At 38.4% G+C, this 26,478-nt stretch overlaps 3 protein-coding genes and 1 pseudogene across 3 annotated transcripts; 1 reads left to right on the top strand and 3 right to left on the bottom strand.

Annotated features, from left to right (window-relative positions):
* Positions 1 to 385: 385 nt before the first annotated feature.
* On the bottom strand, positions 386 to 1,031 carry LOC132242151 (nascent polypeptide-associated complex subunit alpha-like; annotated as a pseudogene).
* Positions 1,032 to 4,279: 3,248 nt separating this feature from the next.
* Positions 4,280 to 5,230, top strand: LOC132242150 (olfactory receptor 51I2-like). Its single transcript, XM_059711067.1, has one exon. The coding sequence runs from the start codon at positions 4,280 to 4,282 to the stop codon at positions 5,228 to 5,230; it is 951 nt and encodes a 316-aa protein (XP_059567050.1).
* A 5,699-nt stretch (positions 5,231 to 10,929) lies between these two features.
* On the bottom strand, positions 10,930 to 11,898 carry LOC132242149 (olfactory receptor 51Q1-like). The gene has a single exon (XM_059711066.1). It carries the CDS (start codon positions 11,896 to 11,898, stop codon positions 10,930 to 10,932), a length of 969 nt encoding a protein of 322 aa, XP_059567049.1.
* Positions 11,899 to 19,068: 7,170 nt separating this feature from the next.
* Positions 19,069 to 20,031, bottom strand: LOC132242148 (olfactory receptor 51Q1). The gene has a single exon (XM_059711065.1). It carries the CDS (start codon positions 20,014 to 20,016, stop codon positions 19,069 to 19,071), a length of 948 nt encoding a protein of 315 aa, XP_059567048.1. The 5' UTR covers positions 20,017 to 20,031.
* Positions 20,032 to 26,478: the final 6,447 nt, after the last annotated feature.

The raw sequence follows: 26,478 nt of genomic DNA, 5'->3' as shown, positions 1-26,478 counted from the left end.
AAGCAGAGTTGAAAGGGCCTTTAATCTCAATTAAACATTGCTGTCCAGGAGTTTTTAGTCTTTGTTTGAAAATCTCCACTGACCAGAACATATTATCTCCTGTGCAGGTTTGACTCAGAAAACTCTTCCTTACCTCAGCCCCAGACTATCACCCTGTGATTTCTATCACCCACTACATTTTGCACCTACCCCATCTCCATCTCTTCTATGGTATCCTTTTCTCAAAGCAAGGTATCATTGGTTCCTTGAGCGCTCTTTTTTCATCTCATCACACAAGAAGCCATAATTTTATTAATGATAGAAACAGTACAAATTTCAAACCAAGGTGCCATTACTCTTTAGAAACACCCCAAAAAAGAAAAAAAGGTTCTCATTTTTTAGATGGTTACACTGTTAATCCCATAATGGTATTTACAACAAGCATTGTTACTGTTGTTCTTCAGGGTACAGGCTGCCTCTGCTCTCAACACATTTGCCTGTGACATGACCAGTTCTATGCCTTTAACTTCCACACCTGTTTCATCAGCCTCTTCTTTACTCTCCTCTGTATAGTTGAAGTCTGTGTGTTTTCTGGAATGTTGGAGGCAGATTCACCTTGAACTTTGATTGTATCATCAGCTGCTACCTGTGCTTGCTGAAATAATTTCTCGAACTTGGCTTCCCCCAACACTATGTAGGTAACTGCAGCTGGGCTCTTGTAGACCTCTGGTTTTGTAAGGACAAAGTAGACGTTCTTAGATGTCTGGATAGTGACCTAGTAACCTCTGTAACCTGTAGAAGATCTAGTTTGGACACAGCCTTTTGAACCTTCTTTTTACTCAGCTCCATATTGCTTTACTGACTGGTTCTTCATTGATTTCGGCTGTTGTTGGCAGCTGGGCTTGTTGTGTGGTTGCCTGTGTGGAATCTTGTTCCTTGAGCTCTGGTACTGGTGCATGATTGTCAGATTCTGTTCTTGACCCTGTCCCAGCCTGAGGCTGTGGCAATTCCTGCTCTATACCAGACACAGTTTCTAAGGCATCACTGGGCATTTTATACAGGGAACATGGGGGAAGAAAGAGCCTTAATTTCTCTCTTTCAGTGACTTGATACCCTTTGCCTTTGAATGTTTCTCCGTTGGTTTAACTCTGATCTGGAGTATGGAATCCAGAACTGAATGTTTATGGCTATGGGCAGTATGTTCATACTTTTATTAATTTCTGATCTCTTGAGCATGTCTTTGTGTTCGTATCATGAAATATTGGGGAGACAAGAATGAACTAAGGACAAGCCTAACCCTAAACAAGACCAAACTATGGCAATGAGAAAAGAGATATAAATAAAACTGTAACATAATAGAAAACATCTGTATAAAATAGTATGAAGTCATAGATGCTAAGAATCTAGCAATTAATGAAACACAGAAGAATGTTTAAACTGCAGGTCAGGAATAGAGTAGGTAGGCTATCTGCAAAACAAGAAAAAAAGACTTAGGGAGTACTTGCAAGTTACTTTTTTATCTAAAAGTACAGGCCCAGTGCACGAATTGGTGCATGGGTGAGGTCTGGCCACCCCAATGGGAGCCCATCAGGCTGGGCCAGTAGTGGGGAGGGACCTTGGGAGGTTGGCTGGTCGGCCCACCCCCTATCAGGGTGTTGGGGACCAATTGGGGGCAGGCAGGCTGCGGGAAGTGCAGATCCCTCTGTGGTTGGTATGATTCTATTAATTTGACCTTTACATTCTGAGACTGAACCTGGGTTTTCCTGTCACTCCTTAACTTCATTCATGCGCTTTTGATTTGGGCATGGTAACCTCACTCAGACGTTTAGGGCTTCTGTCTTTGAGCTACTGTGTCTGTTACTGCCTCCTTCCCCTGCCCCTTCTTCCTTCTCCCCCTTCCTCCAACCAGGTTTACTGAGTCAGTAGGTGACTCAGCCTGAATGTTGACTCACTAATCAAATCAGTGGGCATTTATTAATTTGGCTCACAACAAAGGTGTTAGGGTCCAATCGGAGGCCGGGCCAGCTCGGGGAGGGGTAATCAGGGCCCAGATCAGGCCGGTTGGCTGCCGCAGTGCATGTCAGAGCCACTGGTCGTTCTGGTCGTTCTGGTCATTCTGCCATACTGGTCGCTGGACTTTTATATATATAGATACTGTCACTGGAGAGTGACTGAAATGTCACCAAATGAGCCAAATGACTGGTTCTCAACTTTGGGTTCACATTGGGAACTTTAAAATATATTGATAATTAGATACCAAATCCAAAGATTCTAATTTAATTGGTGTGGAGTGTAACCTGGGCAGTGGGATTTTAACTTGATAGGTGATTACTATGTATTGCCAAGATTGAGAACTACTGATCTACATGGCAGAAGCAAGGGACACTAATAAATAAAAGGCACAAGCAAGTATATTTCACTTTTCAGGAAGTTGTTAATCTTGGAATTTCTGTAGGGAAATTGAAGAAAGGTGCATAAAGAAAGGGCTGGAAAGTGAATAGTAAGAGAATGCAGGTTCTGGGACTATCTCACTATTATGTTGTACATGTGTTGTATAGTCATAGCTCTTTGTATTCCCTTAGCTGTATATTCTCCTGTTTCTCCATTCTCGGAGAGCAGTTCCATTAAATTCTTTAGCTATATGGACCATTTCACATCAACATTGTTTAACTGCAGGATAAAGAATTGATAACAAATCAGTGAATCCTATGTCCAAGTAAGTTGGGCTAAAGAACAATTTGATGATTGGACATAATTCAATTTTTTTTTAAAATATATTTTTTATTGATTTTTTTTTTACAGAGAGGAATGGAGAGAGATAGAGAGCCAGAAACATCGATGAGAGAGAAACATCGATCAGCTGCCTCCTGCACATCTCCCACTGGGGATGTGCCCGCAACCCAGGTACATGCCCTTGACCGGAATCGAACCCGGGACCCTTCAATCCACAGGCCGACGCTCTATCCACTGAGCCAAACTGGTTTCGGCATAATTCAAATTTTATGCTAATTATGACTTTACCTTTCTATTTCATATTTTTAAAATTTAGTTTACAAATTTAATTTATTATATTTCACTACATGATGTTACATGATACCACATTTTACTGTATTGTATTATATAATATATTATTTTCGCCTTCTGGTTGGGGTTTAACTATTTTATTCTGATCTCTTGGCCACTAATTGAGACCTTTCTCTCTGTGTCTTTGCTCTCTTCATGGACTCTAGATCAAATCTGCTATTTTAAAGCCACTGCCTCTTTATTTAACAACCTGTCTGAATTCTGTTTTTAAACACAGAGCTCACTTTTGTATTAGTATAATTTTCAAGAAATGTCCATATCCTTTATCATCCTTATTCATATTTTTCTATTTTTCAACTTTCTGAAACCAATGTCTCACTTTCATTCAAAACACCCCCCAACCCCAGAGTGAACCCAGCGTGAAGTCGGACGCACAGAGACTGCCATTTCTCCAGAGGTTCCTGTTTTCTCGGACTCACATTGGCAGAGCTACAACTCAATTCTTTTTTATGGCTCCCTCTAGATCAGCCTTGGTTTTACTCTCTTCCCCGTAATGAAACAGAAACATCAGTACAGGAAGAATTTGTGGATCTAAACTATAACCTAGGCTCTGTGGAAATTGATGATTAGTTTTTTGGTACATTACTTACTATTACTCTTTTTGTCTAAATGTCTCCCTTAGTTTACAAATGGACACACTGAGTCATGGGAAGGTTAAGTTAGCTGCTCAAGGTCAAGTTACTGAGAGTAAACTGTAAATTGGGCTTCAAACTAAGGTTTGCCAAAATCCACTGTGGAGCTCTAAAACACTGAACATATGATGTTAATTTTTTCACTTTCATCTTATATAAAAATAAGAGAATAGTGTTATTATTATCTCCACTTTACAAGTTAAAAAAACCCACAAGCTTGGGTTAGAGTATAAATGAGATGTCCACATTACATATTTAGTAACTGGCTGAGTGTGGATTTTGATCCAGTTCTGATTTATTCCTGTGTTTCTGCTCTTAATTTTTAAGTTATGCTATCATAAGATTTTTCAGTCTCAAATATTTTCTAGGATTCTTGCTGTTAGGGGAAAGAGGAGGTGGGAAGAAAACGTCTGTTATATTTTTACTTAGAATGATGTAAATGACTTCAGCTTTCCCCCACCTCTTTGCACCTCCCTCCTTCACACTTAGAGGTGGACTGCTGAGGCAGAAGACCCTATAGGTGGGAACTAACTTTGTTCTGTTTTTCAAATGACAGCTGAAGACTGATCTCTGCTATTGGTGATATGGGAGCCAAGAACAATGAAAGTCTTGACCTCCTGTCCGTCTTTCTGACTGGAATTCCAGGATTAGAGCCCCACCATGGCTGGCTTTCCATCCCCTTCTTCACCATGTATATTGTGGCAATTGTGGGCAACAGCCTAATCATGGCAGCAGTGCAGGCAGATTCTGCCCTACATGAGCCCATGTACCTGTTTCTCTCCATGTTGGCTGTGACTGAGGTGGGGGTTTCTGTGTCTACACTGCCCACTGTCATGGACATTCTTTGGTTTGATGCATGCCAGGTTTACTTTGATGGCTGCCTGTCTCAGATGTTCTTCATTCACACTTTCTCCTGCATGGAGTCAGGGGTCCTCTTGGCCATGAGCTATGACCGTTTTGTAGCCATCTACAACCCACTGCATTATACAGCCATACTGACCCAGCCCCGCATCATCTGCATGGGTCTGGGCATTGCACTGAAGAGTGTGACACTCATGGCTCCCCTTCCAATCCTTTTGAAGCAACTGGCCTATTGCCACACCAACATCCTCTCCCACTCCTACTGCCTCCACTCAGACCTGATCCAGCTGCCATGTGCTGATACGAAGTTCAATAGCATCCTGGGCTTGGCCATTGTCCTGGCCACTTTTGGGCTGGACTCACTGCTCATTGTGGTCTCTTACATACTGATTCTTTATACAATGCTGGGCATTGCTTCTGGGGAGGGACGTCAGAAGGCTCTCAACACATGTGTGTCGCACATCTGTGCAGTGCTTGTGTACTATGTGCCGATGATTGGTGTGTCTGTGATGCATCGCGCTGCTAAACATGCCTCACTCCTGGTCCACACACTCATGTCTAGCATCTACCTCTTTGTGCCTCCTGTGCTCAACCCCATCATCTATAGTGTCAAGACAAAGTCAATCCGACAGGGAATTGCCACCCTGTTTTCCTGCAAGAGAGAATTGCTCTGAATCACTCCAAGGGGGCAGGGACTTTGAAGCAGTTCATAAACTCTGATGATGGTTCTACTATAGACAAAGCTCTACACCAGGCATTTTGAGGAAGAATAGAAACAAGGTATTCAAAGTGTTGACATAGGTTGAATCTGAATCACATGAGATATCCCTAACTTTTCCCATCTCACATCTTATCAATGCACATGTGTCTCTGTAAGTGCACATATGTATGTCATCTCTAACAGATATAATAAGCTTGAGAACAGAGATCATACAATTCTTTTTCCTCTTAAAAGTCCTGGCAAAAAGCCTAGCGAATAGTTAACAGTAAAGGTTGACATTTAATGATGTTTGAAATGAAATAATACAAAGCTCTGTTTTGGTGGATTAGGCAGGGAACATCTCTTCCAATAAAAGGAGATCATCCTAAGAACATGCCTTTGATTAAGGTGAGGATATTTTTTTGTTTTGCTCCAGATAGTCTTGGTTTACACTTATTTTCCTCAGCATCATTATTAATAGCAATCCCTTTTTCTCTCAAATTGTCCTTGTTTAAATAATAAATTATATTAGAAAACTACCTATGTGACAACTGCTTTCCTTTTTATGACAGGAACTAGACTATCCCTATGATCCACCATACAATGGTCTCCATCCCCAGAATTTATGTATCAGGAGACTCTGAGAATGAAGAACAGGTGGCCTCAATTTAGGCACAAGATAAAATATGGATGGCCTCACAAGGCCCAGGTTTCAGATCTTAGGTATCTCAGCAAAAGCACCAAATTATGCTTTAGTAGAATCTCAGGCCCTATTTTTAGGGCCAAATAGCTCTGATTTCTCTGTGTCTGGATATTCCTGTTTCTCTCCCCCCCTGTCCCTCCAGATTTCATTAATCCCATCATGCCATGTGGCCGGTATATTTTTACCTGTTCCTTTATTCCACTCCTCCCCTAGCTCTGTCAACATAGGTCTAGTTGACATTGCTTGTTTCTGTTTATGGCTATCTATGTTTTTTTGAAGACCTTTGGTCAAATAGGAAATACCTTCTTCACACCTCCTAAACAACACAGGTCTATGTAGAGTAGACTGATAGGATTTTGTTGGTTGGTCAGTAACTAGATTCAGGTTTTCAGCTTCTCTCACTTCAGGTCTTCTAATGACATTGTACACATTTTTTCTCACCATATTATATTCTTCCCAACCTCACCCAGCTCATCAGGGTTGGCTTTAAATAGTAGCGTATTTTTGTTGTTGGTGGTGGTGGGTTTTTGTTGTTGTTGTTGTTTGTTTTTTGACAACAGTGGTTGTCAAATTTGTATGTACTTTCAAAAATAATTAATGGGGGAAAAAACCCTATGTATCTTCTCATGCATTTTCAGGCTGACATCTACGGTTTTTTATCATAAAGTTACATAGTGGTTGAGAATGCATTTTGGGATATATTGTAAATATAGTTAATTTAAAATAAATTGTTATATCACATATTTAAATATTCAATGGAATATAAATACATTACGTTTTGATACCTGACAGCATAAATTATAAAATACAAAAACACATTCTTTAACATTCACATATTTTACATTTGTCCTTTTGTTCCTTAAAATTAAATTTTTATTTTACTTCCACTGTATAGTTTATACCATATAATGTATTTTTATGTTGAAACTATTTCAATAATGTATCATAATTATTTGCAAAAATATGTATTTGTATTTCAATTTTATGGTTAAAAATTGGTAGCCTATAACACATTGTTTAAAAAGTATATTCTATATTGAGTTACTTTCCAAATACTGATTAGTACATAACAAATATAACATAAGCATAATATAGCTTTTGATATACTAAAAGTACAATTTAATTGGAAACCCATATCTTAATGGAATGCCTGTTTTTTAATCTAAAAAATGAATATTAATTACTAAATGAATGAGAAACAGTCAGCAACAATTTTTACTGATTTATTTTCTTTCTTTTACATCAATGTATTAACATAAATAAATTTGATAACATAAATAAGATGTTATTGGAATCATTTTATCATAGTTCAGTGCAATTTTTAAATACTTTTGGAATGAAAAGAACCATATAATGATCTCTTAGGACCTATTATTTTAATGACCTAATAAATGGTAACTCCATTGGATTCCTCTTTATTTTTGTTGAAAACAATAAAATTGATACCATTTCTTACACTAGAGAAAATTAACCGGTCATAGGTATCATTCACTTTATCAAACTCTTGCCAAAATTTTCAGGAGTCCCTTTGTTTGGTTTCTCAGAAAGTTTTACCCATCGTGGTATATCATAGAAATATTTCAGATGCCTTTAAAAACTATGCCTAGCCTTTTTTTATTCCTTTCTTACAAATGAAATTTAATTTAGTGGGGGGTAAAATGAGTAAATAAGATTGTGTAAATGAAGAAACAAATAATGTAACAGAAACACATTGAAAAAAGGTACATACAGTCTTGAAAAAGCAATTTAAGCAAAGAAAATTTATGGTCATTTAATATCTAAATATTAATCCCCCTAAAACTTTGTGCTCAGGCACTTCCAGGTATGTTCTCATTTCCCCAGGGGACACATAATTAATTTGAAGACCACTAGATTAGATACCCACTAGTGGCAACTTCTATAAAACCAATGTGACTGTTCTGGAAAAATTCTGATAAAATCTCATTGTCAAATATCAGGGAAATAATTTATTCTGGGGTGGAACCTGAAGACTTGTGCGTAGCTAGGGATGTCTTTCACCGAAGAGTGAATAATTATTTTCTTCACTTATTCAAATAATATTTTGAGCATCTATTACATCTACAGCATAGATATATACTAATATTTTATACTTAAACGCAACATGTAGAATAAATCTAAAAACTTAACAATAAATGTTCCAGTAATTTCTTGGGCCTTGTCTAATATTCCCTTCTAGGTTTTAACTGTCATGAGCAGATGGATAGACCATCTAACTCACAAATCAAAAGCATGAACATACATGAATAAAATGAATATACAATCAAATCTCATTTTTAATAAGATTACATTCACAATCACTTGTTCTGGGAACATGGTTGCCTAGCAGCAATACTAAGAGTGAAGATAGTTTTTGATAGATTTATTTAATAGTTGTTCAAGGATTCAAGACTTAGAAAAATAAAAAAATAATAGTTGCATGATGATAAAAATATTATGTTAGAACATTATCTAGCAAATCATTATGGCTGTATTCTGACCCTCTCAAAGACTATGACTTTGAGGAATAATTTCCAAATGAAAAAATCTAGATGTTGCAGCCTTTAAGGTTAAGTTTAAACCTACACTGTCTAACATGGTGACCACTAGCAATATATAGCTATTGAGCCCTTGAAATGTGGCTAGTTTTAATTGATATGTACAGTAATAACATCTGACCAGATTTTGAAGACCTAACATGAAAAAAATGAATGTGGAATATGTTATTTCTAAAAGGTTACACATTGAAATGATGACATTATAGTTATATTGGGTTAAAAAACATATTGAAGTTATTTTAACCTGTTTCTCTTTTGTTTTTTAATGTTGCTACTAGGAAATTATAACTAATGTGTGATTGTATTATATATCTATTGTATAACACTAGGTTAGAAGTTAAAATATGAAAACTAACAAAAATTATAGTGAAATAGAGTAATGAATTTGAAATTATCTCTCTCTCTCTCTCTCTCACACACACACACACACACACATATAGCTATATATAGATATATATTTAGTATATAAGAAAGAGACACAAACTATGACATTATAATGACTAGAACCTAGCTTCATTTATGTGAACCTAAGTTCACAAAAAGAAATAAACATTTTTTTCTAGGGAAAGAAAACAATAGAAAAGGTAGAAGAACAAAGGATAAGGACAGATTTCCGGATTGAGTCTTTATTTGGCCATTGGCCCAGCCGGGTGGCTCCGTGGTTGAGTGTCAACCTATGAACCTAGAGGTCACAGTTGGATTCCAGGTGAGGGCATATGCCCAGGTTGTGGGCTCAACCTCTAATAGGGGGCATGCAGGAGGCAGCCAATCAATGATTCTCTATCATCATTGATGTTTCTATCTTTCTATCCATCTCCCTTCCTCTGTGAAATCAATAAAAATATTTTTAAAATATTTTCACCTTGGTTTCTTGGGTCCATGGAGACCAAAGGCTACCAACATTAACTCTCTGAAATTAATAAGAAATATTTTTTAAAAAAATGTGGGCATTGTCTGCAGGTAATGATTTGTGACAATAAAATTCAATTGATAGATAGCTCTGAAGAAGAGATTATTATTGATATCATATGCTCCTTCTAAAAAAATCTGGCATAATCTCAAGATGTGTTTTTTTTCCCTTATGTTTTTTGGGACATTATCAAGCCTGTATCATCCACTGAAAAATAAAAAAGTCTCCTTTGATACATTTTCTTGACTTTTTTGACATTAGATTTCTTGGTCCTAATTTCCCATATTCTGACATTGCATATGTTTTTGATTCTACAATTTATTTAGCTACACCTGCTGATTCATGGTTGTCTAAAGAAACATGCTAACTTCTAGGCTCTGGATAAAGACATGGAAAGTGGGGGAGGAAGGGTATTGGAAAAGGAAGGGATCCCTTCTTCACTTATTCTCTGCTTTTACCTCTTAATCTTCCCTCCCTCTATGCTTCAATGGAAACCCTTCGTATTTTCATTCAAATCTAAGTTAGCCCTAATATTGGCCACCTAGACCCCATGAATTAAGTAATGAGGAGCTGTGACCAATATTATGGCTGCCTTTCAAACTGATACTTCTGAGAGAGCTTACCTGGTTTAAACAAAATAATCTTTATAGTCAATAAGGTCGTTTCCCTTTACAAGAGTATTTTCTAATACAAAATCCATGGTGCTAAGGGGAACCTGCCCCTAGAAATTAAGTTTCATTAAGGACATTGAGATATATATTTTAACAGTCTGTTTTGGTCTGAAAATTTAGTTTCTATTCCTACAAATATGACTGTACGCCTATTTAAAATTCTAAATACTAAAGACTTCTAGCAAAGCAGGAATCTTGTTCTAGCTGTGGGGGATCTAAACACCCTGCCCTGATTTAGACTCTGCATGTGGTCATTAGGTCTGCTGAAATCATGATGCGTGTTGTTCATTAGGCAAACCTGAATAGCTAAGAAACTTGCTGTGTATCCATTCTCCTTCAAAGATTTTCCAGTCTTTCACAAGAGAAAGTCAAAGCACACAGCCAGTAGGTTTCCTTCAGGACCATGGAGCTAGTGTTAACCTGACCACCTAAGTGACTTAAGAGAACAGGTAGTGGGAGTGACAACGAAGTGTTTCCTTCTTACTTATTTAACCAACCCCTTGGGGGAAAAAAAGAATATCCAGAAGGAAAAACACACCCAACTTAAACAGATATATATATACTCAATGGATGAAGCTCATCCCACTGGCATAGCTGATAAAGTGTGCTAGATAGCAATCAACTCATATCTGCATCTCTTTTAGATAGAACACTTACTTCCAGCTCTTCCAAGCCAAACATCCGTTAAAAGCTAAAATTATGTCATACTGCCTTAAAAATAGAGTGGCATTTTATTTCACACTCTCAGTCTCCATTTAGCAATTCTTACTGTACTTTCCCCATAAGCCTATGAATCAAAGTCCTTAGTAATTTAACGCAATCATTCTTTCATCTTTAATGTGTGTTTCTTTGGGAAAGAAGGCGCATAATTCCCTGGCGGATCTGCTTAGTCTTTACACTGTAGATGATGGGATTCATCACAGGAGGTGCCAACAGGTAGATATTGGCCATGATAACATGGACCAGTGGAGAGGCATGCTTGGCAAAGCGGTGGGTCATGGATAAGCCAACCATGGGAACATAGAGAACCAGAACAGCCAGAATGTGAGACAGACAGTTGTTTAGGGCTCGAAGTCTCTCAACCAAGGAGGCTACTCTCAGGACACTTTTCAGAATCATTGCATAGGAGAGCACAATGAGCAGAGGGTCCATCACAATAATGAGCAAAACCAGAGCAAATCCATACCAACTGTTGAACCGGATGTCACCACAGACCAGGCGAATCATGTCCTGGTGGAGGCAGTAGGAGTGAGAGAGAAGGTGCGAGCGGCAGAAGGGCAGGCGCTTAAGCAGGAAAAGGGAGGGAAGAACAGCCAGAACACAGCGGCAAATGATGGCTAACCCGATCTTGCCAATGACTTCACTGGTGAGGATGGTGGCATAATGGAGGGGGCGGCAGATGGCCACATAGCGGTCAAAGGACATGGCCAACAACACAGAAGATTCCATAAAGGAGAATGTATGAATGAAAAATACCTGTGCAAAGCAAGCTTCAAAGCTGATCTCACAAATGTTGAAACAGAGGAGCTGCATAACAGTAGGCAGGGTGGTGAGGGTGAGACCCAGGTCAGTCAGGGCCAGCATGGAGAGAAATAGGTACATGGGCTGGCGGAGGGATGGCTCTGTGCGGATGACAATGAGAATAGTAGTGTTGCCCAAGATGGAGATGGTGTAGAGACAGCAGAAGGGGATGGAGATCCAGATGTGGGAATCTTCAAATCCAGGGATGCCCGTGAGGATGAAGTAGACAGATTCTTTGGTGGTGTTAGTCATTTCGAACATGACTGAGGAATGTGGCTTCATGTTCAGAGTCTTTGCTCAGAAAGAACACAAATATGATTTCTGTTTTTGCCCTATTTTGACCTAACTTTACCCAAATAAAGGTTTAGAATTGTTGGGCAGCTAAGGAAAGATAGAAGAACACAATGATTGCTTGTTTTTATCCCATCTCTGCAGAGATTGCTTTCATACAAACCTTATTCCCTGAAAACTCAACATATTAATTCATGAGAAACACATTTTTAATTCTCCTGTTTCTGTTTTACCACTCCCGTTAAGTTCTTAGAACCCTGGAATCTGCCTTTCATCCAAATTCTGCTACCAATTCCATTCTCGTAAAGACTTAAAATTAACTCCAAAATGAAAATGTAATGGCCAATATATGTTTTTAATCCAGAGTCTCCTTTTAAATTTTCTTGGATAATAGCATTATCGCCTGTTTCCCTTGTTCTGAAGTCATCACCATTTCTTTATCTCCTGTTTATTTCATCATACACTCAGGTCAGATTTACTCTAGGTTAGTGCTTATTTCTGATCTGTCTTCTTATTCTCATGAGTTAATGTCATCTGATGCTGTGGATTGCATTTATGCAATACCAAAATGTAACTGGAAGCAAAGGGCAGAGTGTGTAGGAGAGAAGTGAGAGTCGAGCCCAGATGAGGACTATCACACTTATTGATTGCTTTCTTTGTTTAGTTAATGCCCTAAGTGCATTACTGGTATTAACTCTTTGCATTTTCTAACAGTAGTCATCACCCTCTCCTTCTTTATCCTGAACATCCACAGAGGAGCCTTACCTGTGATTTCTCCTGCCTGTGGTTGGTAACCTCTTCTTTATATTTAGATTTTGTCTTCTGTGCTTGACCCACAGGATAGCTAAATTATAAGCTTTTGCAAATCTCTAGGCTGGAAGATGGGGGAGTGTTGCAGGTCCCTTCAGGATTATAATGAAGAGGCATCTTGAGACCTGGGGTCCACTGGGAAGCCAGGATGTCAGCTCTGTCCCTGAGAGGCTTTTCTGCCCCCAGTATCCTCATTGAGTAGCAAGTAGAAGCCCACATGGAAGCCCTGTTTTTTACAATTTCTTGAATATGATTTGAAAATACATGCTGATGTTTGAAATGTACAATCTGTTAAAAAATCGGTTCCAAGAAACTTTCTTCTGTAAGCAGTCTGAAGTTGGGGCAGGACTACAAGGGACAGGATAGCTACAGGTAAAAAGAATGTCATGCACCACTTTCAAGAAGCAATCACCTTGCAGTCAACCTCTGGAAACCACAAAGATCAACTTTTCTAATATATTTATACAATAAGTAAATATTGATAGCCATATCAACACTGAACTAGAAAGAAAAACTGTTTATTAGTTAGCTATTTGGTGGCACACTTAATGATTTGCACAAAATTATATTCCAAGTGGATATAGTAATTTAATGTAAATCACTAACAAAAATTAGAGAAAACAATATAAGCATTTTAATTTTTCATTGAGGAGGACTATCTAAACATAGTAGCAGTAAAAACAAATCACAGATGAAAGATGAGTAGATGGAATCACAAAAAATTAAATTTTTCTCTGTAATAAAAAATGGAGAAATTTAAAATAAACTTTCAAAACCATTTATGAAAACATGCTATAGAAAGAATTGATATCTACACTAATAAAAGAGAAACATGGTAATTGGCATACAACCGCTACCCTTCCCATTGGCTAATCAGGGAGATATGCAAATTAACTGTCAGCCAAGATGGCGGCCAGAAGCCAGGCAGCTGATGCAAACAGGGAGGCTTGCTTGCTTCAGTGACAGAGGACTCCAACGTTCCCCGCTTGACTTGCCAGCCTCTCAGCTGCAACTCTAAGTAACTATGTTGCAAATATAGAAGCTAAAAAAATCCCAGAAACCTGCTTTACTCAGTGGGGCTTCAGCCAGCCTGACCGCAACATTGTATCAAATACAGACGGTAAACAAAGGCCAGAAACCTGTTTTCAGCAGCTGAGGCCTCAGAGCTAAAGCTGGCACAGAATAAAAAAGAAAAAAAAAAAAAGAAAAAAAGGAGCGGTTGGGAGCTTCAGTCCCAGCCTGAAAACAGCCCTCAGCCCCTCACCCAGACTGGCCAGGCACCCCAGTGGGGACCCCCACCCTGAAGAGTGTGTGACCAGCTGCAAACAGCCATCATCCCCTCACCCAGGCTGGCCAGGCACCCCAGTGGGGACCCCCACCCTGATCCAGGACACCCTTCAGGGCAAACCAGCCAGCCCCACCCATGCACCAGGCCTCTACCCTATATAGTAAAAGGGTAATATGCCTCCCAGCACCGGGATCAGCGGAGCTGCGAGGCCTTCCAGCACCGGGATAAGCATGACAGGGGGCAGCGCCCAAACCCCCTGATCACCCTGCGGCTCTATGTGTGACAGGGGGCAGGGCCACAACCCTCCCACCCCCCACCGGCCCTGCTCTGTGTGTGACCGGGTAGAGCCATAACCTCCCCATTGGCCCTGCCCTGAGTGTGAGAGTGGCGGCACCCCAACCACCTGATCGGCCCTGCTCTGTGGGTGATAGAGGGTGGTGCCCAACACCGTCCCCCCCCCCCCCCGCGGGCCCTGCTCTGTGTGTGATGGGGTAGAGTCATAACCTCCCCATCTGCCCTGCCCTGAGTGTGACAGTGGCGGCGCCCCAACCCCCTGATCGGCCCTGCTCTGTGCATGACAGGGGGGAGCTCCCCAACCCCCTGATTGACCCTGATCTGTGCATGACAGGGTACAGAGCCTCAACCCTCCTGATGGACCCTGCTCTGTGCGTGACAGGGGGCAGCGCCCCAAGCCCCCTGATGGGCCCTGCTCTGTGCGTGACAGGGGGTGGCGCCGCAACCTCCCAATCCGCCCTGCTCTGTGCATGACAGGGGAAGGCGCCCCAACTCCCCAATCGGCCCTGCTCTGAGCCCGACCAGGGGCTGCATGTAGGGATTGGGCCTGCCCTCTGCCACCTGGGAGCAGGCCTAAGCCAGCAGGTCGTTATCTCCCGAGGGGTCCCAGACTGCGAGAGGGCACAGGCCGGGCTGAGGGACCTCCCCTCCCCCTGAGTGCACAAATTTTTGTGCACCAGGCCTCTAGTCCTATATATAAAAAAGTAAATGTATTAATATTTATCATTGCTAGTAGCACAATAGATTAACAGGACTATAACAAAGTTCACAACAAATACAGAAATACAATTATAAGCAAGCATATTTCAATGGCTTCACAATATAATATGTATTACAAAACCACCTTACCCAAGAATGCAATAATAAAAAATCAAATACTATAAACAATGTTTTAAACTTTTCAAAATAGCAGAGGCTTTTTTTAGAACATCATGCTGTACAGATAAGGCCATAATAATGAGGAGTATTTGTACTCTCCTAAGGAAGTAAAATGTGCATAATAATTTCTAGAAAACAATTTTAGCACAATTACCACATGAAATCATTCCCACATTTTGTGTCATAAAATTAAACTCTGGAATGAAATGATGAGGAAATTATTTTAAATGAGACTAAAACTTTATCCTAAAAATAGTTAATTTGCCTTATATAACAAAATAATAAAAAAGTAGAAAGAGACTAAGTGGTCAATATTATTTATATATTTATATGCATATAATACTTACTATGCATGTAATATACATATATATTGGCACATACATATATTGGTATATATATTTGTGTTATTTATATATATATATATAAAAGCCTAAGTGTCCATTCGACTGTCTGACCATCCGATCTGACCATCCGATCTGTAGGTATGACACACACTGACCACCACTGGGCAGACGCTCAATAAAGGAGCTGCCATGATGTGCACTTGCCATTTACAAAGAAACAGCACCATGGACCTGGCACCAACAAACCAACACTTGGCTTCCCCCAAGTGGGACACAGGCCCTGCCACCACCCCGGAGCAACAGCCCACTAAATAGCAGCCAGCACTGCCAAGACCCTATGGCATAAAATGCATCCTACAGCCTAGCTCAGCTCAGAAAGGGTAGCTGTGAGCGCTGAGTAATGACGTCAAGTATCAATGCCTGGCTTCCTCTCCCTAGAGACTAGCATCCTTGGAGTTTCTTCAGCCCAGGAACACAACTTGCTTTATAGCCAGGTGCAAACATTTTACACTTTAACCAAATGTTTGTGAAGCATTTTCAAGTGCCTGATCTCATTTGATCCTCACAGAAGCCCTGTAGGAGACTCAGTAGAATACTATTTTCTTTTCATTAGTAAGACTCAAATAGCTATATTAAAATATTTCTTCTAATTAATTTCCTTTCATTTTGCACAAATCCGTGCACCAGGACACTAATAGTTATATATAATATTTATAAATGTGTATATTTACATCATCATTGGGTTTCTTTCACTTCTATAGTAGGTGGGGATTTGGCATTTACCAAGATATGAAATAATGTCAGAAAATAAATGCAGATGATGTATTATAGTATGTATTATGTGTATAGTGTGTGTGTGTGTGTGTGTGTGTGTGTGTGTGTGTGTGTGTGTGTGTGTGTTTGGTGTGATAGAGAGAGGGTGTTGCTAGAACTAAGGGTAGTAGGTAATTGGTACAGTTTCAGACATACTGGGTTTGAGATGACAGTAAGGCATCCTAATAGAGATGAAAATTAGGTATAAAATTCTGGAGATCAATAAAAAATTTCAATCTTTGGATAAAGATTTGGCAGTTATATATACATATAAGGTAATTGATGCTGTGAGAGTCAAGGAGACTGCTAGCAAGAAAAGATAGAGGAAGAAAACAAAGGCCCAGGATGATTCCTGAAAATTATGCCACTTGCTAACTGTGTAATGATGGAAAGTTCACTTACTTTTCTGAGACTAATACTCCTAGTTTTTACATTTTACATGTTTCTCTCTCCTATGGCTATTGTCATGATATAATTTGTGTCATTCCAGTTATCAGTGGTTGCTTACCTACTCAACAACAACAAGAACACAGTTCCACTAGCAGTATATAAATAATGAGGAGGGACAAAGACATCCCATATTGTTTGAGAGTTTGTTGTTTTATAAGTTTATTATGATTTTTTATAACATGTTTTTATTGATTTTAGAGAGAGAGGAAGGGAGAGGGATATAGTGATAGAAACATTGATGAGAGAGAATCATCATTGATCAGCTACGTCCTGCATGCCCGCTACTGGAGATCAAGCCCACAACCTGGCCATGTTCCCTGACCAGGTGACCTCTTGGTTCCTGGGTTGATGCTCAAGTGCTGAGCCACACTGGCTGGGCTAAATCTATTATGATTAATCTCCCTTTGAATAAAGAGAAAGTCAGGGCCATGGTAAATGTAATAATTATATATTTTTGAATGCTGTGTTTTTGTGTCAACAGCATATTTTATTCAGCATCAGATTATTGTTGTCACATTACTGTATCTGCTCTTTGATCCGCAATAAAATTAAATTATATAGTGAGGAAAAGACACCTTTTTAATAAACTTAGTTTTAAAAATACATAATTTAAGATGATCTGATTTCATAACTTGGGAGATGGGTCATTAGCCCTGGACAACTGATGTGGGCCACATCCTAAGTGAGTTGTTCTCTAAAGTCAATTCAAGTCCTGACCATCCCCCTTGAAATGGTGCTAAGATTGTGGCCCTGAGTATTGATGAAATCTCATTAAACATAGGAACATATTCTGAGGCACACCTAAATATGTGGTGAGACACTTATTTAAAAATTTATTATAAACTTTTAAAATATTAATGTTTTTCTACTATATAGATTATTAATCTACATGTAGTTCCGAGACTTAATTCTCTTTAATTCCTGGATTGTTTCTGTTATTGATATCAATGTGTATAATCTTGTTTAGGGTGTCTGAGAAGTGAGAGGTGAGAGGTGAGAATTGTAACACATATAGAGATATCCTCGATCTATCAGGTGGTTTAGTGGGAATCCCTAGACCCTTTATATATATACCTGCAGATAACAATTGAAAATATCACTGAATGGGATTAGTGAATGAAAGGAAACAACTTTTATTTAGAACTCTCTATATTCCAAACAGTAGTATTTCTTTATTTACATTAAAAACTTCTTTCCACAACCTTCATTCCTTACCCCTGTCTGATACTATTTACACTTTTACTGAGAAAACTTCCTCCTCATCACTTCATGTTCCTTTAGCAAAAGTATTCCTGCACATTTAAGGAAGTTTACCCGTGTTTTCTATGTAATATTCATTAATACCAGTTATGAAGGCATAATTGTGTACATTTCATGATAGAAGAAGGTGTGACTCCGAAAAGTTAAACAACTCTCCCAGCTCATTTATTAACAAGTCATGATGACTAATCAAAGGCTCACAACAAGATAGGAGTACAACCTGAGCCAGTTCAGAAAGCAAGTCTAATCATAATCAAATCATAGTTGTTTCTACACATTCACACTCAACATTCAAGCTCATTTGATGTTTATCTTCCAGATATTGTCTGTCACATAACTCCATCTACTATCTTCTTTCAGCAGTAGTTACCATTTCTGTGAATCATAATTCTACCCTGGAGTTTAATTGAACTTTGCAGTGAATATTAGTTCAACAGTTTCTCAAAACCCCCAAGCTATTTGCACTTTGTCTTTTATGTTTGGTGTTTATTTTTTTCCCCAAGTAGCACTGATGTTCACAATGGTCTTTCTTTTTTCAATTTGACCTCCTCGTTTAGGAAGGTTCTCTTTTATTATTGCAGATTGAGGTTACAAGAGCATCTGTTTTTAATTAAAATCTGGCATTTGCTTCAGGAATTTTACAAGGTGTGAACATGTTACAGCTTCCAAATATATGTTTATACAGTAACCGGAACTTTAAACTTATAAAGTAGAATTTTATACTTCACCACATCTTAATAACAACATCTCTGCAAAGAAAGCAGAACAGAGATTGTGTATATTTTTAAATTTCTCTCAAAGTCGGGTGACTATTGAAGAATAAATAAAGTAGAGTATAAGAAACTTTAGGTCTTTTAATTTCTAGTCAAAGAAAAATGATTTATTTCGTTTTACATTAGGACCTTCTTATACAGAAGCTATTCCTTATCCAATGAATGCTGCTTACAGTTTTGATGGTAGTATTCCTGATCTTGACTCCATGCATTTATATACAACTACTTCTGTAAACTTAAATTTGAATAGTCAGTGCACTTTCCTCTGGAAGAGTAAACGGAACATTCCCTGGCGGATCTGCTTAGTCTTTACACTGTAGATGATGGGGTTCATCACAGGAGGTGCCAACAGGTAGATATTGGCCATGATAACATGGACCAGTGGAGAGGCATGCTTGGCAAAGCGGTGGGTCATGGATAAGCCAACCATGGGAACATAGAGAACCAGAACAGCCAGAATGTGAGACAGACAGTTGTTTAGGGCTCGAAGTCTCTCAACCAAGGAGGCTACTCTCAGGACACTTTTCAGAATCATTGCATAGGAGAGCACAATGAGCAGAGGGTCCATCACAATAATGAGCAAAACCAGAGCAAATCCATACCAGCTGTTGAACCGGATGTCACCACAGACCAGGCGAATCATGTCCTGGTGGAGGCAGTAGGAGTGAGAGAGAAGGTGCGAGCGGCAGAAGGGCAGGCGCTTGAGCAGAAAAAGGGAGGGAAGAACAGCCAGAACACAGCGGCAAATGATGGCTAACCCGATCTTGCCAATGACTTCACTGGTGAGGATGGTGGCATAATGGAGGGGGCGGCAGATGGCCACATAGCGGTCAAAGGACATGGCCAACAACACAGAAGATTCCATAAAGGAGAATCCGTGAAGGAAGAAGAACTGGGCAAAACAAGATTCAAAACTGATCTTACGAATATTGAACCAGAGGAGTTGCATAACAGTGGGCAGAGTGGTGAGGGTGAGACCCAGGTCAGTCAGGGCCAGCATGGAGAGAAATAGGTACATGGGCTGGCGGAGGGATGGCTCTGTGCGTATGACATTGAGAATGGTGGTGTTGCCCAAGATGGAGATGGTGTAGAGACAGCAGAAGGGGATGGAGATCCAGATGTGGGAATCTTCAAATCCAGGGATGCCCGTGAGTATGAAGTAAAAGGGGCCTTTGGTGGTGTTAGTTACCTCGGACATGATGGATGAATGCAAAGCCAGAATCTGTGTTCTGTAATAAGAATTCCATCAGTGTGATACTGCCATAGATTCTTTATCTGTTCGATCCAGGATCCAGTTAGCCAGAGCACTAACACACAGGACTGAGGACTCTCTGCAACTACATGGAAAATAGTAACACTTACTTTTTCCTGGAGTATTGGAATAGAAGCCGATTTGGGGAAAAAGATCACAGGTTCAGATTGTACAATTGAATTCGATGGTCATAGCAGCTATCCTAGAGAAATGAAAACTAAGCAAATAGGTATGACATCCAAGACAGAGAAGAAGCCTGCTGGACATAGGGGAGACCATGGCATACTGATGGTAGCTGAGAAGCTAGGAGATGATATGCTAACATAGGCAAGAATTTAGGGTGAGAATAGAAAGAAACTGAGCTCAGCTTTATTAAAAAAAATGTAAAATTTAGCAATTTGGTAGATGCAGAAGAAGAAGCAAAGAAAAATTCAGAGACGTGGGTGAAAAACAACAAAAAAAATAGGAGTCACAGAAGCAAAAAAGATAAAAGATATGGTCACCAGAGTTTAGTGCCTCTCAGATACTCAATAATATAAATACTGAAAAGAGTCTATTCAATTTAGGGCTTTGATGTAGGTAGTAACCTTATGGGAAGAAACGTCAGTAGAATCATAGGAAAATAAGCTAAACTAAAGTGGTCTGAGTAGTGAATTAATTTGAAGATTTGCAAATAATTTCTGTAGATTATATGTTCTAAAGAAGAGGGCTATACTGCCCCACAGGCAAGAAATGCAGGTTTTTATTCTTTAAATAAAATAATAAATAGAGCTTTATTAAAGAAATGATTATTAATTTTTAGAATGTTCTGATAAGAAAAGCTGTGGACTTCTTTATCAGAAAATGCACAAATTTATTAATGGGCTATTATTTACTAAATCTAAGCATATTCCCCCTAAAATGTTCATAAATGCCAAACTAAGAATTGCTGGAAAATCATTAAACTCAAGAATTTAGGAAATATATAAGATGAAGTTTTTTAAAAATGAAAAAGGATAAAATAAACATTGAATTAATTTGAATTAGACAAAAAAGGGTAAAAACATACAAAAATTATTTCTTTGAAAGAATAAATGTAATTTGAAATCCCCTAGAAAATCTGATCAAGGAAAGGAAACATGGCCAAACATTTAGAAATGAAACATAACGGGACTGCCAAAGCTGTAGAGAAACTGCAAAGGCCATTGAGTAGTTACCAGTAAATTAGTAAACAATAGGAATGTGTGTGTCTTTTAATACTTAAACTATAAGTCAAAAGATGAGAGACCAGAGCAAAGGTTTTTAAAACTTCTTAGCACTGAGTCTTAGTGGCTTTGATTAAGGTAGTGGAGCTATTAAGACTTCTGAAATAAAGAACATGCTAATCACAGAGATGTTTGGTCATTTGTAAAAGCATAAAAGAAAGAACATGCTAGAGACATGGTGGTGGTGCCCATCCAAGCACTGTGTAGAGCAGATCTTGTTCATGTCTCTAGGAAATGACTTCTACATGATAGCTACAAGAGGCCATCTAGCTTGGGACTATTTAGCATTTCATTGTCCATTGCATTCTTGCTCTGATCCAGAATTTTTTACCATAATTTGGGTCCCTGCATTATTTTTTGTTTTGATAATAGGCACAATTTTTTTTCATGCATGTGGTATAGTCGATCCTCACTTATCCTTGAGTGATACTTAAGACCCCCAATGGATGTCTAAAACCACATAGTATCAAATCTTTTTATACTAATTTTTATATATACACATTTATGATAAAGGTTAATTTATAAATTAGGCACAGTAAGATTAATGACAATAACTAATAATAAAATAGGACAATTTCTACAATGTACTATAATGAAAGTTATATGAATGTGAGATCTCTCTCTCTCTCTCTCTCTCTCTCTCTCTCAATCTCTCTCTCTCTCTCTCTCTCTCTCTCTCCTGTTCATTCCTTATTAGATGCTTTCATGCTTTCCTTGAACTTACGTTTTTCTGAGATTTGTTGAGCCATTTGCAGGGCAGAGAGAAGGACAAGTAAAAATAAGAACAGAGGGGATACTAGCCAGAAAAGGCCAATTTTCAGGGCAGGGTTTGTTGATAGATGATCTGCTGATGCTTACCAACACATACTGAAAACTCTTCATCTTTGAGGACAATGGCACCAGGGCTACTTTTTGAACTCAGTTGGAGGGCAGTGATGCATCTCTTGATGAACTAATTCATTTCATGTTCCCTACCTGTCACATCCCCATTCCATCTCCTATCAAAATATCCTTGACATTGGTTGGCTGCATTCTCTTCCTATCTCTATGGAGCATATCCTGTTCTCATTTCCCAGGTGACCCCTCCCCTAATTACTCATCATCCATGGAGCAGTCCAGCCTTACCTGTGTGTTTTCTTATTCTTTCAATGCTCGCTCTGTCCTGTATTCTATTCTCTGCAGCTGAATGCTGCATATGGTCCAGGATATCCCAGGATGGAATGCAGAAGGTGGGTGGGGAAGCCTCTGGCTCTTATAGGAACCTTGCAGCAATATAGAGTTTGTGCTCTGAGACCGGAGGCCCCAAGGGACAGAACCAGGAAAAATAACAGCACTTCTAACATCTACTGAGTGCTAAGCATTACCAATAATTGAGGTAGCTGACTTGTGGGGATGTGACACTTTTGTTAGATGACATGGGAAAGACAGCTGTATTCTGATAGATATTTTTCTCAGTAATTATTAGTTCCCTTCTGCTTCCTACAGTGGCTTCTGTGGTTTTGAGAAAGAATATTATGTTGGAACAGTTACCCTTTGATGTCATCTTAAATATGGCCAAACTCAGATTTGATATGGCTTGAAGATTTGGGGGAAGCTATTTCAGATCTCTGGATAGATTCAAAAGTCAAAATGAGATTTCCTGTTATAGGGAAAATGGAATTTCCTCTCTCAGTGTCTTACATTATTAGCCTCATTATTAGGATGCATTGTCCTTTACTTATTCCCCAGGAAGGCTGGATCTCTGCTCAGGAAAGAAGGAGCTGTGATGAGTGCCATCAAGAGACAAATAGGGTAGGATTTTTATATGGGACTTTATTTTGATTAAACTTCTCTCTGGACAGTGGAAATCAGCAGCTGCTTGAGTGTTCACCGCGAACGTTTCTTTTGTTTTCTACCACCGACGGCACAGTGTTTCCACAAACATGGCTTGTCTTCATCCCATATCTGGTTTACCTGTCTTTTAGCACCTCGTTTGGCTCCAAGAAGTATCCGTCACTATGTAATTCCCACTGCTTCAAAGGGAGCTTTTGATTATGAAGTTATAAACCTTGAAAACGTAGAAGTTAGGTAAAGAACACAATCTGGTTGGGAATGTAGTATTATATTGCATTTGGGGTGTAGCATTAAGTATATGATTACTCCATTTTTTGTAGTTAAGGTTTAAAAGACATGATTTAAAATAGAAAAATAAAGCATTGAGCTAAACACTATATTCACTAGTAGAAAAGTAAAATGTCAAAGTTAATAAAATATTGATAATTCTTCAAGTTAAGATTGAAGAAAGAGTACATGAAAGTTCTTCATAATATTCTCTATTCTACTCAGATTCGAACGCTTTCCTAATAAAATGTTTTTAAAATAAGGTAGTGGAGACAAGATGGTGGTGGATTGGGAAGTCCATTAATTTTGTTATTGTCTTTATTAAGAGTGTAGACCCTCTCTAAGGAAATGGAATATTAAATGCATGTATTTTTGAATGCCTTACAAGATAAGAATTGTTTTTACATTTTTAAATGATTGAATAAAAACAAAGTGCAGCCTGACCAGTGTAGCTCAGTGGTTGAGCATTGACCTGTTAACCAGAAGGTTCCTGGTTAGGGCACATGGCTGGGTTGCAGGTGGAATCCCAGTGGGGGGGGTGTGTAGGAGGCAGCTGATCAATGATTCTCTCTCATTATTGATGTTTCTCTCTCTCTCTCCCTTCCTCTTTGAAATCAATAAAAAATATATTTTTAAAAAGCAATATTTTCTGACATATGATAATTATGTTAAATTCAAAATTTACTGTCCATATAAAAAGTTTTATTTGAATACACTCATATTCCTTTATTTATGTGTTGTCTATGGCTGCCCCCACACTACAAGGGCATAATTAAATAGCTATGAACGAAGCTGTATGGCCCACAAAACCTAAAATATTCGCTGCCTGGCCCTTTGCAAAAAGAAAAATTCTGGGTTCTGATATAATAAATGGAGATACAAATATTTCTTGATCTTATGAAATGCTATTCATTCTCACTTAAAGTAGAAAGTAATTGAAGTAAAATTGAGATAGTTCTTTATTCATTACTAGAGGCCCGGTGCACAAAAATTTGTGCACTTGGGGGGGGTCCCTCAGCCTGGCCTGCAATCATTTGCAGTCCAGGACCCCTTGGGGGATGTCCACCTGTTGACTTAGGCCCACTCCCTGGGGGATCAGGCCTAAGCTTGCAGTCAGACATCCTTCTGGCATCCAGGGAGCCCTCGGGGGATGTCCGACTAAAGGCTTAGGCCCCCAAGGGAGTTGTGATGAGGAAGCTGGGGTGACAGAGGAGCCACGCTGTCCCACCCGGCCGCCCTGGGTTGGGTGGCACACTGGATGCCCACCACCCCGGGTTGCAGATAGAAGGCCCGGATGGCGGTGGGGTAGGCGGGATGGTGCTGACCTGCCCTGCCTGCAGTATGCAAATTAGCCACCATCTTTGTTGTTAATTTGCATATCATGCTGATTAGCCAATGGGAGGCATAGCGAAGGTATGGTCAATTACCATGTTTGTCTATTATTAGATAGGATATTACCCAAATTTTAAAAAAAATGTTAAAACGGACTGGTTGGCAAGGGTATGATGAAAGAAGTACTTTCACAATTGCTGAGGAACAGTTAATATTAATAAGTCTGACTTACATGACAATACTTTACCTATAGAAATTATAACTATAAAAATTATTAACTCAGCAATTCCACTTTTAAAAATTTAGTTTAGAAATGCATTTACATGTGTGCAAATTGGCTTATATATATACAAAATTATTTACTATAATGTTATTTATAAATGAAAGCAAACTAAATATTCATCAACTGGGAACTGCTAAGCAAATTCTGGCAAGATACAATGTACCAGGATACTCAAAGGAAATATTATGTAGATGTAAAAATAAATGATGATGTCTTCATGTACTGGTTATGAATTATCTCAAAGATATATGTGGATATTAAAAACCAAACAAAGAACAGTGCATATTTTTCACTAGGAAAAGTATAAATGTAGATAATTTCTTGTTTCTGTATAAAAGCTTTCATAAAAAGAAATACAATAAACAAAATGTGTTTGTTGACTTTGGGGAAGGACCAGAATTATTAAAATAGTAACTACAGTGAATATTTTCAAATAGAAAAATTCAACTCTGTGAATGTCTAATATTGTCAATAACATTTACATTAAAATGTAAATTTAATAAAATTTAAACTGTAAAATGCTTCTTAAATCTTTGGTTTATGTTTTATATCAGTTTTGAAAATGTTTATGTTATTATATTCAAATATAACTTTTGCCCCAGGATGTTTTTCTTTTGGGGCTCCAATTAGACATGTATTTGACCTTTCCAGCAAATACCTTATATCCTTTAAGGATATTTTATTTTTATTATTTTCATTATGTTTTATCTTTACACATTTATGTAGTCTGGATGTACTCTAAATTATTTTCCAATACTTTGATTCTTTTTTTCAATTGTGTATAATATGATTAAACCCATCCATTGGGCTTTTAATTTCAGTTATTTTTTTTCATTCTGGCATCTTTACTTTATTTTTAATTAGTTTTCACTTATTGTTTAAAATCTACACCTTGCAATTTGTGTTCTAGGAAATATTAATCAAAATTATTTTAATGTCTGGGTATGTTAACTCTAATAGCTGGATCTTTTGTGGATCTAATCTTTTCACCTCTTTTTTTTTCCTCCTAATTTTTTTCAGTTCTTGTATTTTGCATTTCTGGTTTTATTTCAATGACTGTCATGAAAAATTATAAGGATAATCTGAGATGCTGATTAATATCATTCTACTGAGAGTATTTAACTTTATTTCTGATTAAAGTGACCAACAATCTCAAAAATACACAAAACTATTATTAGGCTAGTCTATTTCTAATTTTCCCTTATTTCAAGGTGTAACTTTTCTGGAGTCCAAGTAAATGCCTTGGAATTTACCAGTTTCCCCAACCAGGAGGATCTTTGTGTTCCAATTTTTGTTTCTCTTCACTCCAGTCTTTTGCTGTAAGCTCTTTTCATTTTACCAGCTATTACTTTAATTTTTTTAATTTTAAAAAATATTTTTATTGACTTCAGAGAGGAAGGGAGAGAGAGAGAGTTAGATAGAAACATCAATGATGAAAGACCCTCAACC

This window comes from Myotis daubentonii, chromosome 9 (assembly GCF_963259705.1).
Source record: "Myotis daubentonii chromosome 9, mMyoDau2.1, whole genome shotgun sequence".
Taxonomy (NCBI): Eukaryota; Metazoa; Chordata; class Mammalia; order Chiroptera; family Vespertilionidae; genus Myotis; species Myotis daubentonii.
The sequence above is the reverse complement of the archived record's forward strand: the minus strand, read 5'-3'. Positions and strand labels throughout refer to the sequence as shown.

Excerpts from the sequence above, each read along its gene's own strand:
- LOC132242148 (XM_059711065.1), bottom strand. The coding sequence starts at position 20,016 with ATGTCCGAGGTAACTAACACCACCAAAGGCCCCTTTTACTTCATACTC.
- LOC132242149 (XM_059711066.1), bottom strand. The coding sequence starts at position 11,898 with ATGAAGCCACATTCCTCAGTCATGTTCGAAATGACTAACACCACCAAA.
- LOC132242150 (XM_059711067.1), top strand. The coding sequence starts at position 4,280 with ATGGGAGCCAAGAACAATGAAAGTCTTGACCTCCTGTCCGTCTTTCTG.